We start from the raw sequence: 22,593 nt of genomic DNA, 5'->3' as shown, positions 1-22,593 counted from the left end.
GCTATCGGGCGAGGGACCCTCTCAAGAGCTTTGACCTATTACGGGTTTAGAAACGTGGCTTCACTTGCTTGGAGGCGACTTGTCAGTCGATTTTTTACCCTTGGGAGAAACTTTTTTATTTTAGCCGTTCGTTCTCTTTGAGATTTGTGCCGGTAGATCTAATTTGTGTGTGTGTGTTATATATAGACACACACACAGATACATGGTGAAATCACTAATGGACTTGCATTAAACATCATGTGTTTGAAAAAAGAAAATTATAATCAAAATGTATGTACTTATGAGGTGATTCCAATGATATTTACAGTAGTCCAATCCAAATCCAAATGAGTACTAATTAAGCTCATCAAATATGATTAAAATTTTTGAAAAATTAAATGAATTGTCAAAATTTTTAAAATCTTTCTATTTATAATCATAATCAAATTGAGTGTTTTAATGAGAGAAATCAAACAAATCAAAAAATACTCAAATTTGAGGTAGTCAAATAAATATTGAAAAGTAATTTAAGATTAAATAAATCAAGATGAATCATTCGATGGATATTTTGGAATCTAAATTTACTTAAAAGTTATTATAAAGAATTATAAATACATCCCAGTTCTCTACATGTGAGAGGTTATACTTAAAGTTGAAGAACAAAAACTTAAAGATTTGAATAACTTCGGAACTCTACATAATGGTAAAAGAAGCCATTGCCAACAATTATGCTAATTCTATCATTCGACTATTATGACTTGATTACTATTGCCCAACAGTTGTCATCCAACCATAACTTTTTGATAGCAATTGTTGTCTTTGAATAAACATCGCAATTAACATAGTGTGTTGTTTTTTATGGATCAAGTCATATAATTTTTGCCCTTTTTAGGTTTTCCACGAAAATGTTTGACAACTAATGTACATTTTCAAATCTATCTGTGTTGAATATCTTTGTGGATCATCTTCTTCAGAGACATATAAGATAATTGTATAGAGAGTTTAATTTCTTATTGGTTGTAGAGCCTTTAGACATATAAGATGAATGAGGGGAGAATATTTATGCAATTTTACGGATTGATATTGAGAAATTTACAAATATCCCATAATAGTCTATATATTTTTATGTCTAACACTCAAAATTTAATATTTGTACTCATAACATAAATGTCATAAATTTATCTATAAATATATGTTTTTTGTTTAACTTTTAACCTCAAAAGAATGATATTTTTTGGGTAAATATGAATATTTAGATGTTAATTTGTAAATAAATAAGAATGGTGCGGTAACCCGACAGCTCAAGGTAATGTACGGTTGCTTCTCCGTAGGCATCCTCGCAAAATCCTCTCTTTCTCACAGTATCACCCAAAAATCTCAGCTTTCCTTTTCAGGTTCTATTTTCTTCTTCTTCTCCCTTTCTCTCCTCATCTCTCCTTTCATCGGTCTCTCACGCTATCTCATTTCTCTTCAACAGTGTTGATTTGGGCAGCTGTAGGAATCGAGGGGATATCTCTTCTTCTTTTCAATTCCGAAAGGTATGTGCTTTTAACATCCTTTTTATTTATATTTGCGAATTCTTTCTTCGATTTATCTCATGGTTTCTTATGTGTGAATCCTTTAGTTCTATTTCAGCACATTGTCAATCAATTTTTTAATAGTAAATAGCAGGAAAAAACATTTCTCATGCATTTCTGAATTCCCAATCGGGGGAGTTTAGTTAGCAGGAAAAACGTTTCTGAAATAGAACTAAAACAAATTCATGGTTTCTTTGTGAGCTGACGTTTTTCCTATTTGGGAATTCGTTTTAGTTCTATTTCAGATCACAAAGATCAAATAAATGAACATTTTGAAATGTGTGAAAAACTCTGAATTTTTATACAGAGTAGTGTTATTTACGCCGTTGAAATTTTTAAGTTTTCACTTTGATGATAATGATAGCTATGCTTGCAAATATGAAAGTTTGGGTGCGAGAAATGTAAAAACATGAGAATTTTGTGCTATGTATGTAAATTTCCTTTTTTTTTATGCAGCATTAATTATACTCCACAGCTTAATATTCTATACCTTATTAAGCTACGTGAAATGAAGCACTGATGCGTGTTTAGAAAATAGTCCAAAGTTTAGAGCTTTTATGCCTCAACATATGTGTTAGTTTGACAGACGTCTTTTGTTTCTTTATAGTATTGTGAGAAGAATTATTTATATGATTTTCCCTTCAAAACTATAATAATAATAGTATTAGTAGTAGTAAAAATAATAATAATAGTAATAATAATAATAATAATGTGATTTGATGAGTCTTTTATCCTTGCTACAGTCATTTAAGGGAATCAACTTGTATTTTATGGATTTGCTCAAGATTGAAGGTATTTTACACGGGCATTAAAGTAATGGTCATTTACATAGGCAGCACAAAATTCTTATGTATTTACATATCTCACACCTAAACTATCATATTTACACACATATCACTCAAATCTGTTATATCCAATCAAAATTAGCACTATTACCACTTTTTACAAGTGAAATACATGTTTTCATGCATAGGTTTAAAATACCAAAGTGCTATGTATGTAAATATGAATGTTTTGGTGTGAGATATGTATATACATAAAAAATTGTGCGCTACATCACTAATGTTGTCATTTTAATACTTCCATTGTTGCGTCGAGATCAAGTTGCGGTTGTTTCGGTTCAGCTCGACGTATTATGGAGAAAGAAATGAGTTCTTTGTTGGAAATGGCAATGATAAAGATTCCACTGTGAGAAAATCATGGGGAAATGCTTCCACCCTAGTTAACATCATTTTAAGCAATAACTTAATTTGCTGTTGGCTTATAAATTTTCATTATTTTGCCATTACTTTACTCTAAATTTAAAGGTTTCCATGTTAGTTTGTCATTGTTTTATTTACGTAAATATTTTTGTTGAACATTAAATGTCCTCATTAATGTTGAAGTTAGTAATGAAAATTTAGTTTTTAAATTGAAGATGAAAGGCTAGTGTGTAAGTATCTGGTTTTCTCACTATGGCGCACCAAAGAAATGGGCTTTGATTCTACCACAACTTTTCTCTATGATCATAGGCATTGCTTTTATAATTGTTTTTCTTAAAAATGCTTCCAAGCATTGCAAGCAAGGGCCGCCATTTGCAAATTTTACTATGGTTTGATTGAGAGAAAAAAAGGAAGATTCACATTCATATCACTCAATTCCCATGTATTTACATATTTAACTCCAAAACATCAATTTTTACCCTATATTTTACATTTCATATGCATGAAATGTGTATTTTACTTTTTAAAAGTTAAAATTGTGGTATTTTTTTATGTGATATGAAAGATTTAGTGACATAAATATAAAAAGTAAAGTTTAGCTGTTAGATATGTAAATATCGATAAACCTGAAAAGCGAAGAAAGCAAAAATTGGACTGCAACAGTAATAATATCTACTGTATTGAAAAAACAGATTACATTAATTGGTAATGTTTTTCAGACACACCAATTTTGTGCTACAATACTTTGTTTATATAGACAATTGAATACACGGTTGAGAAGGTTATGGAGTTTTGAAGTAATTGAAGGGAATAGAGAATTGGTTATATGTCGGAGGGGCGGAGTGTGCAACATGTATGGTTGTTGGCTGCAGTGGGTTCTGGGTGGTTTTTACCTCCCTGCAAGTGAACGGTTTGGAGTATCAACCGTGAATTTGGTTTTGATTTTGAGAAACTGAGATGCCGAAAGACATGTTCTTAGAATGTCAGCTGGTTTTTCTTTAGAGAAGATGCGAGTGATTGTAATTTCATTGGAACTTAAATGATCTTGCACGAAATGGTGATCGAATTCAACATTTTTGGTCCTAGCGTGAAATATTGGATTAATAGCAATAACAAATGCAGATGTGTTATCACAGTGAATGGGTGTTGGATCTACACGGGGATATTAAATTCCTGCAGTAATCTTTTTATCCATATCACTTTGGTTGTGGAGGCCGCAAGTGCCACTTTAGTAGATGATCTAGCCAATGTCTTCTGTTTTTGTGTTGTACAGGAGATCAGATTGTTTCAGAGAAAAGTACAATGTCCTATTATTGAACGTTGACCATGAGAATCAGTAGCTGATAGTGACATGTAGAGACTTGTGCATATGTTGACAAATGTGATTGACCAAAAAAGCAATGTCAGGTTTAGTCATGGTGTGGAATTGAAGTGAGCCCGCTAATTGATGGTGTAGAATCAGATTGAGATATTTCTACTACTTGGAGTTATCTGATTTGAGTTTGGAGGGAAGACGGGTTAGCGCTGGTTTGCAGTGTTGCATACCAGCTAGTTGTAGTAGATTTTTTTATGTATTCAAATTGAGAAGGGAAGTATTCTGTGTTGCTGTCGGTGATGTTAATGCCTAGGAATGTATTAACCGAGCTAAGTTCCTTGAGCTGGAATGTAGAATTGAGATCAGTCAATATGGTTGAGATTATGGTTGTGTCTTTTCTAGTGAGTAGAATGTCATCTACTTAGATCGGAGGTATATATGGATGCTACTTTGTTTGTAGATAACATGGAAAGGGTCGGCTGTGCTTATTTTGAAGCCTTTGTTCTTGAGCTGAGATGAGAAAGTGGAGTAATACTGTTTAGGAGCCTGTATTACGCTATAAATTACCTATTGAGAGGCCATGCATGGTGAGGAAATTCAACATCTTGGAATCCTTGAGTTTGAGTCATAAATATGTTGTCTTCTAGCGGACCGTGTAAGAAAGCATTTGTGATGTTTTGATCCCGAACAGATCACTTGTTTTGGAGAGCAACAGATAGTACAATTCTTATTGTAGGAAGTTTTGAAACCAGGCTTAATGCCTCTTTATAGTGGATGCCATTTTCTTGCTTGAACCACCCTTGAGCCTCTAACCCAGCCTTGTATCCAGTCACCAATTTATCTTGATTGTATTTAGTGTGAGAAGTCCAACGGCAGCTGATGGCATGTGCTGATTGGGGGGTACAGGAATCAATGTTCTTTGTTGCTGGAGGGTTTAAAATTGAATTCACAAGGCTTGTATCCAGCGTTGATGATGAATAGCCCGTGTGTGGCAAGTGGGATCTAAAGTGGTGTTGGTGGTTATAGTGTGAAGATTAAGTGGTTGTTTGGGTTTTAAAGAACAAGGTTGAGACCTTGTAATCATATGATGTTCAGGTGGAGGTTGTGTAATGGCTGGTGGCAAGGATGAGGGCAGGGATGTGAATGGTGTTGAGGGGGAATTATGTGGATGTTGTGAGTTTGAAACGTGAGGCTGATATGAGATTAGAGGTTTTGGGTTGTATTTGAGTAGAGAAAAAGGTGGGTGGTATAAGAATTAATGGTGGGCAGTAAAGAGTGAGAGATTGAGGCTGGGAGACTGTTTTTTTGAAACAACGAAAGGATGATTTATTAAGGATAACATGCGTCGAGACAATTATATTCACTGTTGAAAGGCTGTAGCATTTGTAGCCTATGTGGAGAGATGAGTAGCCCATGAATATACAATGTGGAGCAGCTGGTAGCAGTTTGTTTGGAGTGATGGGTTTCTTCCATGGAAAGTAGCTACACCCGAAGACTTTCATGTGATTTTATGTTGGTGGTTGTTTGTAAAGCATTTCATAAGGTGATTTCTTGAGGGATTTTTTGTGGGGCATCCAATCAACTATGAAATTTACTGTATGGTCTAGCCTTTGTGGAGATATGAGTATCCCATGGATACAAGGGCGAGCATTTGGTCGTTCCGGATGGATCGGTTTTAAAATTGATCAAACTGATTACAACCGAAATCTAAAATCCAAAAAAACGAATCAATCTAAATTTTGATAAAACTGAACCGACTGAACTAAATTTTAATTCAGTTTAAACGATTCGGTTATGAACAAAACTAAAATTCAATTGTTTATTAAAGTTTCACTAAAAACAAGCATTATGAATTACATATCTCATCCACTTAAAATCAATTTAATTTTTAGAATCCTCTATTTATGTCAATAAAAAATTACTTATCATAAAAAGTTTGACTTTTTTAGTTTATTCTACATGAAATTAAAATAAAATAAAAATTTTAAATAAAATTTTGATTTTTTGGTTTGTTCGGTTAAATGAAAATTAAAACTAAACCAAAAAACCGAAAATTAAATATTAAAATTTTAAAAACAAAAAACCGAAACTCAATTTCGAAAATGAACCGAACCAATCAAATGTTATTGGTTCGATTTAGTTTTTCGGTTTTGACTGTATAATGCACACCCCTATATTGGTATACAATGTGGAGCAGGTGGTAGAAGTTTATTTGGAGTGATGGATTTCTTTCATGGAAAATAGCTACACTCAAATATTCTCATATGGTTGTATGTTGGCGGTTGCTTGTAAAGCACTTCATAAGGTGATTTCATGAAAGATTTCTTGTGGGGCATGTAGTTAACTATGTAATTTGCTGTAACGAGTGCCTCAATCCAGAATTGACAGGGCAAATGAGTTGTATGAAGTATAGTTCTGGTAGTAGTTTCAATAAGGTGACATTTTTTTCGTTCAATTACTTCATTTTGTTGGGTGTATGGACAACTGATTTGGTGCAGGGTTCCTTGGAAAGGTAGATATTATTGTAGAGTATTGGAAGTATACTCTCTGCTCCCGTGAGACATTAAGGTAAAAATGGTGGTGTCAAATTTGAACCATCTTGTTAAATTGAATGATTTATAAAACATAGAAAAACATCCAACAATATCTAGAATATTCACCCATAAACAATTAGTAATACTTGTATCCTTGTAATGAAAAGGGAGAGGCAAGACCCCATACATCCGAATAAATAATATGAAATGGTTCAATTATTCTATAAGTAGATTGGGAAAAAGGAAGTTGGTGGTGTGATGGCTGTGAGGGTAGTTATTAGATACAACCCTTGCCTGCCGGGTCCCTAGAGTATGTATAGCTTTTTCGCCGATCCTTAATAGTAAAGTCATTGGAGTTAAATATAATTTTGCAGTCATTGTCTGTGGTTACTTTATAGACTTAGAGTAGGTTTTGAGATAGAATTGGTGATGAAGTGAGGAAGTATGCGCTTATGTTGAGATTTAGGAACTGGGAAGAATTCCTTGCCCAGTGCGAGTGATGGGGTGTGTAGAACCCTCCCCAACTATCTCCTGGTTGTTTCCATGGTATGGTGTTGGTTGATGTAGCTGTTCATAAATGAGGGTTAGATGAGTGGAGGTTCAGGTGTCCGGAATCCATTCAGTAGGTTTTCTCATTGAATCACTATTGATTTCAACAGTGAAAGCATGGTCAGTTTTGCTGTTGCTTGAAGGATATTCATTAAAGCTGGTGTGATGCCAACGCGTCAGGGCTGTATGTCCATTCTTCTATAGATCTGACATGTGATGTGAGTAGTGCGACCTTCCTTGTTGATGTTGGTTGGAGCACCTCCTCGATGAGATTAGTTGTTGATTGATCTTCCTCTACCTTTGTTGTTGCTCCACCCTCCTTTAGATGAGCTTGTGTAGAGAGTTAAGTGTCACGGACTAATTTTCCTTGAGTCACCCGTGCGGCTTTGGTGCTCTTCCGTAGCCCTAAATCAGCCTCACCCTCGCGACGCTGGATTTGTGAGCACCAAACACTTTTAAGAAGAAGAGTAGAGAGAAAGGAACACTTCACACTTGAATACTTGAAAGCTTTGATTCAATGCTTGAGTGATTACAAATGAGGGGAGGGACTCCTATTTATAGCCCCCTCCAAGCCTAATGAAATATTCTAGAATACATTAAATTATTATAGTTTCTAGAGAGCTCTACATTCCTCTCTTATTACACACATAGCCCTAGAACATTCTAGGTTATTCTTAATTTCTCCTTGGAGCCTTTCTTTCTTATTTTCTCTAGAATTGGGAGGAATCTTCTAGAACCTCTTGGATGACTCCCTACATTCCAGCCTTCTCTAGAATCTTCCGCCCCATGCTTGTCTTGCCAACTTATTGAATATAGCGGAGTGTGACACTCCCTCCCACTTAAACCCACCTCTTAAACCTGCAATGCCCTCATTGCGGCTTCCCCTGCACCTTTGAAACTGCCTTCTTGGTTTGCCCCCAGCTTTGGCAAACTTTGGTTTCTCCTTGGTGTTATGGGAGAGGGGTGTCACGCAACAAGTCTTCCTGGTTGGCGGCTTAGCCCTTGCCTCCAACCTTGTCGAACCATCTTTCTTCTTTCTTGGTGGAACCTCCACCACTTTCCTTGACATCCCATCTCTTTGTGTCTTTTCTCCTTCATTGGTATCTTGAAGAATAGCCAAGTTGCCCCCCTTGTCCTGGTCAATGCCATCCTTGAGTTGGATTACCGATAGCGTTTTGGATCCTTGCTTGCTTAACCTCATTATTGGTACTGAGCAGGCTTGACTCCCTTCTGTGATGCACAGACTATTGGCAAATGACATTGTAAATGCTCTTGTTTGCTCCAATAAGTTCATTCTCAGGACAACTTTGTAATCATCCAAAGGAATGACAGAGAAATCTAGAGTACCTGACCATGCCCCAATATTGTTCTTGACTCCCTTAGTCACTCCGTCGATTGGCATCTCTGCTGAGTTGACGACTTTAATGGAGCCCCCTCCTTTAGTCATATCCTTATCCACCCCCAACCTCTTTGCTTCCTCGCTAGAGATGAAGTTGTGGGAAGCACCCGTATCCACCTTTCCTTGGGGTTTTGTTGAAGCTTGTATCCCGTTCAGTAGTTGAAGAGATCCCACATGTGCATTCATGTCATTTTCCCTATCATTCTCTTCTTCCTCCTTATGGCTTGCAAGAAGAGAGTTGAGGGACTTTTTCTGAGGGCAATCTCTTGCCCGATGAGGTCCTTCACAAAGAAAGCAGTGGTTTTGATATGACTTATTGTTGGGCTTTCCCTTGTCCCTTGCCTTTGTTGGAGTTGATTCACGACGTTTCTCCTCCTTGTTTTTGCCCTTGTCATCCCCACCTTTGGCATCACAACTCTTCTTATCTTCAGGCTTTCTAGACTCCATTGAATAATCAATCAAGCTTTCAACAACTGCGATGGTAGTGATAAGATCTTGCACTCCTCGCCTCCTAAGCTCGGTCTTTGCCCAATGTTGGAGCTCATCCATGAAGTTGAAGAGAGCATCCTTGTTTGACATATCTGGGATTTCAAGAACCAAGCTTGTAAACTCCTTGATATAGTCTCAAATCAAATCATCTTGCATAAGCCTTCACAGTCGGGCTCGAGCCTCATCCTCAGCATTCTAGGGGTAAAACTACCTCTTTAGCTCTCTTTTGAAGTCATTGAAAGTGGACACGGAGCACAAACCTTTCTCTACATCTCCTTTTCTTCTTCTCCACCAAAGCATAGCGATGCCCGAGAGACAAATTGTATTTTTGCATCGTATCGGCAATCCTCATCGCTCCAAATTATTGCTTTAGTCTCCATATTTAGTCTCCAAAGGAAGTTGGCTTCTTCCTTCGCGTTGCGAACCCCTCCAAAACTCATAAGTTTTGGAACTTCAATCCTTTTGGCTTCGAAAGTGGGATGGCTTGTGGATGTTGCTAGTGCCCTCTTACTCAGTGAAATATTTCTATGCATCTCCTCCAAGCTAGCACGCATGTCGCTCATCTCCTCCTCATAGGCTCTTCGCACCTCTTGGAGCTCCCTCAACAAATCCTCCTGCAACTTAGCCATATGACCCATTAAAGTCTCCTCAAATTGAAACATCATACCTCTGATCGTTGAATGGATGGTGAAGTCCTCCTTCTCGAGTCCATCAACCTTTTGGCCAAGATCTTCTACTTGACCCTCCATGCCATTCATTGCCTCATCCATTTGAGCAAGGCGCAAATCAAAGTCATGCATGATCTCCTTGGACTTCCCACGTGGCTTGGGTGCAACGGGATCTCTTTGCTCCTGGCAACCTCGCCCTTGAGATAACTCCACATTAGTGGCTTCCGACTCCATCACGTGCTCTTTGATGCTTTTTGCCATTTTTTCGAACCAAGGTTCTAATACCAACTGTCACGTACTAACTTCTCTTAAGTCACCCGTGCGGCTTTAGTGCTCTTCCTTAGCCCTAAATCAGCCTCACCCTCGCTACACTGGACTTGTGATCACCAAGCACTTTTAAGAAGAAGAGTAGAGAGAAAGGAACACTTCACACTTGAATGCTTGAAAGCTTTGATTCAATGCTTAGGTGATTACAAATCAGGGGGAGAGACTCTTATTTATAGCCCCCTCCAAGTCTAATGGAATATTCTAGAATACATTAAATTATTATAGTTTCTAGAGAGTTCTACATTCCTCTCTTGAGTTCTACTAGAGAGTTCTACATTCCTCTCTTATTACACACATAGCCCTAGAACATTCTAGGTTATTCTTAATTTCTTCTTGGAACCTTTCTTTTTTATTTTGTCTAGAATTGTGTAGAATCTTCTAGAACCTCCTGGATGGCTCCTTACATTTCAGTTTTCTCTAGAATCCTTTCCAGCCTTCTCTAGAATCTTCCGCCCTATGCTTGCCTTGCCAACTTCTTGAATATAGCGGAGCATGACATAAGGTACTTAAACTACATCCTTGGTGGTTTCAGCAGCAATTTTTGTTTCCTCACTGCACAACAGTGAATACAAGTTGCCCAGCTGAATTGGCTCCAGTTTTGTTCTTATAGCATGTTTGAAGGATTGGTAGGTGGGAGGGAGACCGTTAAGAGTGCAGAGAATGAAATCTTCATTATCTAACGTGTGCACCAACAGCATATATGTTGTCTACAAGGTCTTTGATCTCAAGTAGGTATTGAAACATTTGACAGATTTTATATGGAGACGTGGTGAAACTCATTTTTCAGCTGTATGACTCTTGACTGGTTGATTGATTGAAAACTTTTGGCTAGAGTCTCTCATATTTCAGAGGTTGATTCAAGGTTAAGGATGTATGACAAAATGAATGGTGATATTGTGGAGTAGTGGGCTGTAGAAAGGTTCTGATCAATGAGTTTCCAAATGGAGTATTGGAGATTTGGAGATATTTGACCATTTGTGTCCTAGAGTTTGAGGAGAGGGACATGTGGAGGAGTCATTCAAGAATCCTTCGAAGTCATTGGCCTTGAATAATTTGACTAATTGTGGTTTCCAAGTTGCATAGTTTTTGGCTGTGAGCTGAATTTTGGTGATGATTTTGATGTTTGGCATAAGAAATTGGAGGGAGGGTGTGATTTCAGGAGCTGCCATGGTTTAATCCGAATAGTCTTCTATTCTGCTGGTGTGAGTTGATGAACCAGATATGATTTGGTAGAGAAAGAAGGGAAGAACAAAGGAGAATGGCTATTTACCAATGCTCTAATACTATGATAAATCTGAAAAGGGAAGAAAGCAGAAACTGGACTACAGTAGTATCTATTGATTTGAAAAAGCAGATTACATGAATTGGTAATGTTCTTCATACACGCATATTCTGTATTATATTGCTTGGTTTATATAGACAATTGATTACTCGGTTTAGAAGATTGTGGAGTTCTGAAATAATTGGAGGGAATTTAAAATTGGTTATTTGACAGAGGGGAAAAGTGTGCAACCTGTATGCCTGTTGGTTGCAGTGGGGACCATGTGGTTGTTTTTTTTAAGGAATGGCCGGAGGCTATTAGACGAGCCCCAGCCATCCCTAAGTGTGCTAAATATTCGAGTATTAAACTCTACACACGGGGGGAATCGAATCTGTGTCCTGAGGGGACTTATGACCTTTAGAGAGACTGTTCTATCAACAGACCACGAAGCACGCACGGGACCATGTGGTTGTTAAATACATAGGAATTGGGTGTTATGTATGTAAATGCCGAAAAAAAAAAAAAAACATGCGACTAAGTCTGTGTAGTGCATTTTTTCAGTAGAGTCAAAATTAGGCTCAACAACTTGACAATTTGGATATGTTAGTCATGAATATTTTAGTGTGAAATGAGGTCTACATGATTGAGCACTATCTATTTTGGCATGTTTAGGCCTTTTTTAATTTTGGCAGTATTAAGTGCTTCCAAGCTTACTCTTCTGCAGCAAGTATAATATGTAAATATTTAGGAAGATTTAAATATATACCACTCAATTCTTATGTATTTACATATCTAACACGTAAACTTCAGTTTTTACATACCTCCTTGCTTATGCATGAAAATGTGTATTTCACTTTTTAAAATTTACAATGGTGGCATTTTGATGTGATATGTAAGATTTGGGTGATATAAATGTAAAAATTAAAGTTTAGGTGTTAGATATGTAAATAATAGGAATTGAGTGGTATGTATGTGATTGCCCCAAATGTTAAATATTCTCAAAATTTATATAATCAATTTGTGCGACTTAGCAAATTTTTCCCAACGTTGGCTGTTTTTAACCAAGTTGTATTTTGCAGGTCATTGTTATCTTCCGAAAAATCAACATCATAATGACACATTTACTTTCAACTTCTTGCACTGTTAACCTCTCCCCAGCCATAAAAACCCATTTTAGACCACAAAATAAGAGCACTAGCAGCTGTTTTTCTTCATTTTCAAGCCATACATCTCCAATCTTCAAATCATTTAGGAGAAAACTTCAAGGAACAAATACTATTTTTGCTACAGCTGCTCCTATAAACCAAGAGTTTGAACACGTTCCAAAATCTCTATCTTCAACAAATTCAAATGGTCCTATATCCAAACCCAAAAAGGTGATGGTTATCGGTGGCGATGGATTTTGTGGTTGGGCTACCGCTCTCCACCTTTCAAATAAAAACTATGAGGTTGCTATAGTTGACAGCCTCGTTCGTCGTTTATTCGATCAACAGCTCGGCGTCGACTCACTTACACCAATATCTTCCATACAAAACCGAATTCGTCGATGGAAATCTCTTACCAGCAAAACTATGAAACTATACGTTGGAGACATTTGCGACTTTGAGTTCCTCTCCGAAGCTTTCAAATCCTTTGAGCCCGATGCGGTCGTGCACTTTGGCGAGCAAAGGTCTGCGCCGTATTCAATGATAGATCGATCGCGAGCCGTTTTCACTCAGCAAAATAATGTGATTGGAACTCTAAATGTTCTCTTTGCCATTAAAGAGTTTGCTGAGGAATGCCACCTTGTGAAACTTGGGACTATGGGGGAATATGGAACTCCAAATATTGATATTGAAGAAGGCTATTTAACAATAACACACAATGGAAGAAGTGATACATTGCCTTATCCTAAACAAGCAAGCTCTTTTTATCACTTGAGTAAAGTACATGATTCACATAACATAGCTTTTACATGTAAGGCATGGGGACTAAGAGCGACAGACTTAAATCAAGGTGTGGTTTATGGAGTAAGGACCGATGAAACTGAGATTCATGAGGAGTTATGCAACAGATTTGACTATGATGGTGTGTTTGGGACGGCATTGAATAGGTTTTGTGTTCAGGCTGCAGTCGGGCACCCTCTCACGGTTTACGGCAAAGGGGGTCAAGTAAGTATCAGAACTATTTAATATGTTTTTATAATTTTTTTTTCTATTATTTCTCGCTTAGCAGATGAGAGATTATAAAGAGAAAAGTGTCAAAATAATTACTTACTCTTTTTAGGGAGTCATTTACGTCCTAGAGTTTAAAAGTGCCCATTTAGTCCCAAACTAGTTTAATATGGAATGAATAGCCCCCTCAGAGGACTATTTCAGGCTTTCAACCCCAATTTAACGAGCCTTGGGACTAATTTGACACGTTTGTAGACTCTGGGATTAAAATGACCCCATGTGAGTAGTTAGGGGACTATTTAGTTACTTTGCTCAATTTATAGTTGAATTTTATTCTCTTGTTTTGTGTTAAAAAATAAGAACATGCACATCATCAGGTGAAGAAACAATTATCAAGACGAAAGTATCGAAACTGGCAATTAATTCTAGAGTCTAGAATTTATTGTATGGCAGAAATTGATGCTGATATACATGAATTGTTGAATTTTTATAAATGGAATGTTTTCATTCATGAATTGTTAGATTGTCGTATTTGAAATGTTTTTGATCATGTAGTACTCACCATTAATTTAGTATTATTTCAACAACAAGTGTATGTACATTTGAAGTTAAAACACACAATGAACAATACAAATGAAACATTTGGTACTCTCACTCTCATGCTTGACAAAATCCTTATTGTAGTTGCTAATCTTTTTTTCTCAAAAACTCATTCATTGGATGCTTGAACAAATTAAGGGGCTGTTTGGAATCTCTTTTTTTATTTCTATTTCTATTTTTATTTTTATTTCATTTTGTTTATGGTTTAATTTAAAACAAAATAGGTTTGAATATTGATTAAAGTATAATTGTTTTAAAAAAAATTTAAATGACCTAAAAGTTATTTGAATGTTATCAAATACATGTTAATTTACTTTTAGAAATAAAAAAATTAAAACATGTAAAAAAGTAAAGGATATGGATCCACCTCCCTGCTGCAACACAACCGAAAAGGACACCTTAGCTAATTCAGAGCGCTCACCTATGTCAGATCAAATCCCACCATTCATTTAATAACAAACTTAACCCATCTTTTCTATATATATTCATCCCTGTAAAACTTGCTAACTACTGGAAAAAGTTAATTTCGTTCACCTCTTTTCTTCTGTGTTAGTGTTTTATCATGGTATCAGAGCTTCCCCATCCTGAGACCTCAACTTCTCTGGTTCTCTGATATGCCTCCCAATGACTTACTACTACTTAGGTGCTTCCACCGGCGGCAACACCTCTTCCCAGTTCAACCCCCAACCCTTGGACAATCCTATTTCGTCTCAGCTAAAATTCATCCTCGACAACATAAAAAACATCATCTCAGCCCAGCTCACTGTCGACAATTATCCAACATGGAAAGCACAAGTTCTTAAACTCTTCTGAGCAAGTGGGTACGACACATTTCTCAATGGAAATTGTCTATGCCCTCCTCGGCAAACTACTGATGAGAACGAAACTCCTATTCCCAAACCCGATCACCTCAAATAGACGCTCATAAATCAAAATCTGGTGGCACCTCTATACTCCGTTATATTGCCTCCCATCCTATCTTATGTTCTACCTCTAGAAACTTGCCATGAAATATGGCAAACCATAGAGCAACGCCTTCAGTCATCCAATCGCTCTTGCATAATTCAGCTGAGAAATGAGCTTCACAATCTAAGCGTGGCAAACAAAATTATGAATCAATACATTTCAGAAATAAAGGCAAAGTTCGACACTCTTCCTGTAGCTGGAGCCGCCCTTAACCCGGAAGATGCCATCCATCACATACTCAATGGCCCACCCTCTACCTACCACGCATTCAAGACAGCCTTTCACACCAATCTTAACCCACTCTCCTTAGATGACCTTTATTTTACACATTATTATGTAGTGAAGAAATAAACTTAGTAAATGAGGCTTTTAAAGAACAATCCAATACCACGACACTATATGCCTCTCGCGGTCGAGGCAGAAATAGGGGTAATTCATCTTTCATGAGAGTGGTAACAAGCATACTTCCTCACCTCAAGCCAACTATGATTCCAATCGCAACAATCTTCCTGCTCCAATTTTCCAAATCTGCCGCAAGATTGGGCATGGGGCATTCAAATGTTGGTACCGTCACGACAAGTCATACCAAACTCCAACAGCTCTCCTTGCCAACAATGTCAAAACTATGGATAACGAATGGTACACCGACAGTGGAGCCACCGAGCATATGAAATCTAAACCAAATCATATTCACAACGCTCAAGAATATCAAGGAGATAAAATAATATCTGTTGGAAATGGGCAGCAACTTCCCATTGCTCATATCGGGCAAGGAATCCTTCTAACCCCACATAGTAAGCTTACCCTATCTAATCTTCATCACATCCCAAATCTAGCATACAATCTCATTTTTGTTCACAAATTAACTCAAGCTAACTGTTGCTCAATTACCTTCAAATTTGATGGGTACCACATCACCGATCTCAAGACCAATTGTTTACCAATCAAACAATCCTTAGCGGCCCGTGCATTTATGGACTCTACCCAGTGCAATCTTGTCTCACCCCACAGCCTCCCACTGATTTCTCTGTTGTCTCCGTTCAACACACTCCACAAATTTGGCATCAAAGACTCAATCATCCCTCAAGGAAAAAGCAATCCATCATTGTTTCAAGATTCTCCTTCCTATGCTCCTTTTCTAAGCAATTATATTATAACTCATGTCATGTAGGAAAGAGTCATAAGCTCTCTTTCTCAATTTCTTGTTTTACGTTATCTTGTTCGCTAGAGTTAATTCACTCTGATGTATGGGACCTTCCCCCACTCCATCTACACAAGCTTATAAATATTACTTGCTCTTTATTGACGACTTTACTCCTTACACTTGGATTTACCTTCTTCGCAATAAAAGTGAAATGTCTCACAATTCAAATCTCTAGTGGAAAATCAATACCCCTGCAAAATTAAATCTATCTGCACCAATGGAGGCAAAAAATACATCAACAAAATCTTTCAACTTATAACCAACCAACATGACATTTTACACCAACAATCTTGTTACACGCCGGAACAGAACGGTGTGGCCGAACGAGAACATCGTCACCTACTTGATATCACTCATGCTCTCATGACAACAACTTTCCTACCACCACATCTCTGGGCTGACACCATTCTCACAACAATAGACCTCATAAATCACCTAGCCCTCGGCACCAATAACATCACATCCCCTTACAAATTTCTCCACAACCATTTTGCCTCCTATACTTCAAACTATTTGCATGCTTATGTTACCCGTGGCTCAAATCATGCACTCAAAGAGAACTTGCACCCCTATCCACTCCATGGGTCTTCCTTGGCTATGCACCTCATCAAAAAGGCTATCGATGCCTAGACCCAATCTCTAATAAACTCTACATCTCTCGTCATGTCCTATCCAATGAACACATTTCTCCCTTCTCCCAACAAGCCCAAACCTAACTAACCAAACCCATCTCCCCTAAACCACACCATAAGCTCCTCACACCCGCAACTATAATCCTCAAACCAGCCTCATCCATACCATCATCCGTACCTATCAGCTCTCCTCCAACAATAACCGAACCACCATCTCCTACATCTCATTTCACTCACCTTATCACTACCACCCGAACAACCCATTCCACGAACCCCACAACTATCAACCCATCCCATGCGAACTCGTCTTCAAACTGGTCACCTCAAACCACGCCAAATACTAAATCTTACTCATCAAGTGACCTCTGACTAAACATGGTACTCATCCACAATCAAATATCCTCAATGACGGGAAGCTATGTCCGCGGAATTCCAAGCTTTTCAATCACATGGCACCCGGATCTTAGTTCCACCTTCTCCTCACTACAACATCCTTAGGTCCAAATGGACATGTCAAACCAAACTAAACTCTGACAGCTCCGTCTCCCGCTTTCAAGCCTGTTTGGTAGCTCAAGGCTACGGACAACTGCCTATATCGAAACCTCGGCCCCGTAGCCAACCTTCCCACCGTCTGAGTACTCATCACTATTGCACCTAATAGCCATTGCATATTCTCCAACTGGATGTCTCCAATGTGTTTCTTCACGACAACCTCACCAAAACCATTTACATGTTTCAACCGTAAGGTTTTGCCAATCTCATTCATCCAACCTATGTTTGTTTCCTTAAAAAGGCTCTCTACGGCCTAAAATAGGCTTCACATCAATGGTTCAGCACTCTCGGATTCAAGCCAAGCTTGGCCGACCCATCACTTTTCTACCTACACACCACCACTGCTCACTTTTGCATCCTCATATAGGTTGATGATATTCTTGTCACCGAAAATCATTCCTCACTCATTCAGTCCACCATTCAAAAAGTTAATTCTCAATTCAACATAAAAAATCTTGGTCCTCTCTCTCACTTCCTTGGCATCAAAGTTACCAACACAAGCTATGGTCTTCACCTTTCTCAACCCAACCATGCAATTGATATTCTCAACTTAGTCGGCATGGGCAATTCCAAACCTGCACCCATTCCATGCTCTCCCAAATCAGCCTCTACTCCACTCGATACCACCTCCCTCTCGAACCCAACACTCTGCCGTCAAATCGTAGGCTCACTACAATTTCTAACTCTCACTCGACCTAGCCTTTGCCGTTAGCCTTGCCTCTCAACTCATGCAGCAACCCACCACCCACCATTTCACTCAACTCAAACGTATACTCCGCTTCACCTATACCAGATCAAATCCCACCATCCATTTGATAACAAACTCTGAACCTATCTTTTCTATATATATTCTTCCCTGTAAAACCTGCTAACTACTGGAGAAAGTTACTTTCAGTCACTCTTTTCTTCTGTGCGAGCATTTTATCAAAAAATATGCAAATATGCTTAACAAACAAGTTAAAATATGCTTAACAAACAAGTTAAAAAAAAAAAAACTAACAGAATTGATTCAAAACAAGCCCTAAACATATGTTTAACACCTCTTAATGACTGCCCTCACGGTGTTTATTAGGATAGTTCATATCTTACTGTCTGAGTTTCACTAATGCTGCACTAATAAATCTAGGGACATTTACAAACATATCACCAATTCCTATGTATTTACATATTAACACCCAAAATTTTATTTTTTACATTTATACCACCCAAACCTCTCATATCACATCAAAAACATCACCATTTTAACTTTTAAAAGGTTGAATACACCTTTTCATGCATAGGTATGATGGCATGCATGTAAAAATTGAAGTTTATGTGTCACATATGTAAATACACATGAATTAAGTGGTCTTTATGTAGATTTTCCATATATCTATGACCAACATCTCAAATAACATCACTAAATGCTTTATATTTTGTGAATACCTTCGAGAATATTATAGTCTTACAACCTTAACGCTGTACTAGTATATTTTTTACCAACATTTCAAAATAACTTCACTAAAAACTCTAGTGAAGAGTGTTAAAATAATCCTCTGACTTTTTTGCAGGGGTCATTTCAGTCTCAAAGTTTATAAAAATGTCAGTCTAATCCATAGACTTCTTTAAGTGCATAGTGAGGAAATTTTAGCACCTATAAAAAGAGTCTGGGGCTATTACTGTTTTATATAAACTTTAGAACTAAAATGATCATATGTAAATAGTTACGGTAATATTTTGGCAATTTACTCAGATAATTCGTATGTGCAGAACATTACAATCCTACAATCATACGTTAAATTTTACTCTTTTATCCATGCAGACCCGTGGCTATTTAGATATAAGAGACACGGTTCAGTGTGTAGAACTCGCTATTGCAAATCCATCCAAACCCGGCGAATTCCGCGTTTTCAATCAATTCACAGAGCAGTTCTCCGTAAACGACCTCGCTCGCCTTGTGACCAAAGTTGGTGAAAAACTTGGCCTTGAAGTTCAGACAATTTCTGTGCCGAACCCTCGAGTTGAAGCCGAAGAACACTACTACAATGCGAAACACACAAAGCTTATTGAGTTGGGACTTGAGCCGCACCTCCTCTCTGATTCTCTTTTAGATTCGCTGCTTAACTTTGCCATCCAGTTCAAAGATAGAGCAGATCTTTCACAAATCATGCCAAATATTTCTTGGAGGAAGGTGGGAGTGAAGCATGGAACAGCTGCAGTTCAGTTATGATGAGAGAGAGATAGCTTTGCAGCTGTAATAAAGTTGTGTGATGTCAATATTATAAAAGTTGACATTTTGGCTATTTTTGTAACTTAGTATGTTCATGTTTGGGATATTGTAAATGAAGAGCAGCTATTGAAAGTGCAGGGCTGGTGCTGCTGATTTTAGCTATATAAACTTCATTCATGGCTCCCAATTCTTATGTATTTACATACTTAAAAAATTATTTTTTATATTTATACAACTCAAAGCATTCATGTCATACAGAAATGTCATTATTTTAACTTTTAATTTTACTACTAATGCTGCACAAATATGATGGACCTACAAGTTTAGCAATATAAACATGAGCTTAAATGCCTTTTTACAATCTAAACCCTAAGAAAAGGTGCATAGGTGCATTCCCATTCATAGCACGTAATTCTTATGGATTTATTTATCTCACATCAAAACTTTCATAGCATAACATTCAAATCTTCTCTATCACATCAAAAATAATATTAATTATCATTTTTTAATAGTGAAATTAATTTTTCCATCTCCCATTCATAGCACGTAATTCTTATGGATTTATTTGTCTCACATCAAAACTTTCATAGCATAACATTCGAATCTTCTGTATCACATCAAAAATAATATTAATTATTATTTTTTAATAGTGAAATTAATTTTTCCATCAACGATGAAGTGCTATGCACTTAAATATGGAAGATTAAGGGTAAGATATGTGAATCCATAAGAATTAGGTGCTGCATCAAATTCATTACACAATCAAAACATACTAAAAATTCAATTAATGTGCCCATTAATCTCAAAATTGCAATGATTATCTATTTATCATTAATAATGTTCCTAATCATAAAAATAATATGCATGGAAATACTATGTTAATGCAAAATGCATTTTCTCAAACCTTGATTTACTTCAGCCTTTCAGCAGCAAGTGAGTCGCACCGGCTAGTTAGGGTTTCTTCCACCTGTGTCTTTCGGAGAAATCCTCAAATGCGTCGTCTTCTCCGATTCCCCTTCATTTTGTCAAACGCGCTCAACCAATCATGCTTGAAAAATCTGCGCCTCCTCCACGAAGCTGCATCCAAAACCCTAAAAGCTTCCGTTTCGGACATCAACGTCTCCTACCTCGTCGGATCCTGCGGTCTCTCGCCATCAGCTGCCCTCAAAACCTCCAAAAAGTTCACCCTCAAAGCCACCGGTAACTCGGATTCCTTCCTCTCCCTCCTCAGATCTCATGGTTTCACACAAACCCAGATCGCGAATATAGTCACCAGCTATCCCACGCTGCTCAATTTCAACCCTGAAAAGATTATCAAGCCTAAGCTACAGTTTTTTCTCTCTGCTGGTTTCTCCAATGCGGATCTCGTCAAGTTTATCTCCAACGATCCCCACATTCTTAATTTCAGCCTGGAAAACATGATCAAACCCAACTTTCAGATGCTCAAAAGCATCCTGGGATCAGATAGGGAAGTCGACATCGCCATTAGGAACTCTTCCAGGCTTCTCCGGATTAGATTAGATAAGGTTATGCTGCCCAACATGAAAACCTTAAGAGACATCGGAGTTCCACCGCACAATATCGTTAAATTAGCCACCTTTCATCCCAGATCGATGATGAAAAGTCCCGCCCACTTCACCGAATCAGTTGATTTGCTGAAGACAATCGGCTTTGATGCATCTAAGCCTTTGTTCACTCTCGGAATCAATGCTCTCTCTGTACTTTCCAAATCCTCATGGGCCAAAAAATTGGATTTTTACGGCAGATTCGGATGGTCTGAGAAAGACACTTTAAGCGCATTCAAGAAGTATCCTTACTGCATGTCTTATTCGGAGGAGAAGATCAAGCAAACTATGGTTTTTTTTGTTGAAAAACTGAAATTTGATCCTTCTTCTGTGGCAGAACGACCGGTTTTACTTTCTTTCAGCTTTGAGAAGAGAGTCGCCCCGAGACATAAGATCTTCTGTATGTTAGCATCGAAGGGATTGACGAAGAAGAATATGGATTTCAGAACATTTTTAATTGTTCCTGAGAAGAAGTTCATTGATAATTATGTTACCAGGTATGCCTGTCAAGTACCAGAAGTGCTTATATTATACAAGGATAAGTTAGAATTATTGGGATGTAAGGTGGAACATTGAGAGTGGCAATATAAATTTTGTCAATGCTGTTTTGGTTTCCTATGATTCGGGAGCTTCCCCGTTGACTTTGCTTGAAATTCTGTCATTGAGAAGAAATCTTGAAAATCATCAAGTTCTGCATATCTGAAAATTTGGAAGTTGGGGTTTTTAGCTGCCTGGCTCTTTCTAAATAGGTGATTTTAGTGAGTTGGTGATGGATTTCAGGCAGTCACCTTAAATGGAGATAATGTTACTCGCGGTCATCCATACGTACGGTCATTCATACGTGTACTCACCGTATGCACATGTACGGATCATTCTCAGGTAATATTTTTTTCCCTTAAATTTGTGATTATTACTTTTAATATGATTTAAGAGATGATTTAATATAGTTAGATATAAAAGCACCCAATCATTAGTTGAAATGATGGATTTCTTTGACATATTTACTTCCTAGCTATTTATGTTCTCTGGATGCATCCAGAGTCAAATAGTGGGGCGTCACGTGTCAAGTGGGGACACCGATATTTATTTTTTTTATGTTTTCGTGTCATAACCATATGCATCGAAGGTATTTTTCTCTTTTTAAAAGTTAGTAGTAATTTTTTTTACATGATATTAAATATTTGAGTATTAATGTATACAAATAAGAAAGTTAAGGTGATATAATTATGTGTTGTGTATGCAAATGCCCCTTCATATATATATATATTTATCCTAGTTTGTTATAGTATAAAATTATGATGATTTAGGCAAATATGAATCCTTTGGCTTATGGATGGCCATTTGTTGGTGCCTCTAGCTCATTGAAAGGGTGTTTGGTAGCACCTTTGAATATGATTTATTACGGGATTTAT

General features: G+C 37.4%; 2 protein-coding genes across 2 annotated transcripts; both read left to right on the top strand.

The window, feature by feature from the left end:
* The first annotated feature begins 1,279 nt into the window (after positions 1-1,279).
* LOC110035071 (UDP-sulfoquinovose synthase, chloroplastic) lies at positions 1,280-19,789 on the top strand. Its single transcript, XM_020739316.1, has 4 exons — positions 1,280-1,373; positions 1,457-1,517; positions 12,380-13,450; positions 19,209-19,789. The coding sequence occupies exons 3-4, from the start codon at positions 12,413-12,415 to the stop codon at positions 19,614-19,616; spliced, it is 1,446 nt and encodes a 481-aa protein (XP_020594975.1). The 5' UTR covers positions 1,280-1,373; positions 1,457-1,517; positions 12,380-12,412; the 3' UTR covers positions 19,617-19,789.
* A 706-nt stretch (positions 19,790-20,495) lies between these two features.
* LOC110039000 (transcription termination factor MTERF4, chloroplastic-like) lies at positions 20,496-22,380 on the top strand. The gene has a single exon (XM_020743936.1). It carries the CDS (start codon positions 20,498-20,500, stop codon positions 21,755-21,757), a length of 1,260 nt encoding a protein of 419 aa, XP_020599595.1. The 5' UTR covers positions 20,496-20,497; the 3' UTR covers positions 21,758-22,380.
* Positions 22,381-22,593: the final 213 nt, after the last annotated feature.

Source organism: Phalaenopsis equestris, unplaced genomic scaffold (genome assembly GCF_001263595.1).
Source record: "Phalaenopsis equestris unplaced genomic scaffold, ASM126359v1 Scaffold000002, whole genome shotgun sequence".
In the NCBI taxonomy this organism is placed as follows: domain Eukaryota; kingdom Viridiplantae; phylum Streptophyta; class Magnoliopsida; order Asparagales; family Orchidaceae; genus Phalaenopsis; species Phalaenopsis equestris.
Note: the sequence above shows the minus strand (reverse complement) of the source record. Positions and strands in the feature narration are given on the sequence as shown.

Coding starts and splice junctions, on each gene's coding strand:
- LOC110035071 (XM_020739316.1), top strand. CDS start 12,413: ATGACACATTTACTTTCAACTTCTTGCACTGTTAACCTCTCCCCAGCC. Junction 13,451..19,208: donor TTTACGGCAAAGGGGGTCAA/GTAAGTATCAGA, acceptor TTATCCATGCAG/ACCCGTGGCTATTTAGATAT.
- LOC110039000 (XM_020743936.1), top strand. CDS start 20,498: ATGCAAAATGCATTTTCTCAAACCTTGATTTACTTCAGCCTTTCAGCA.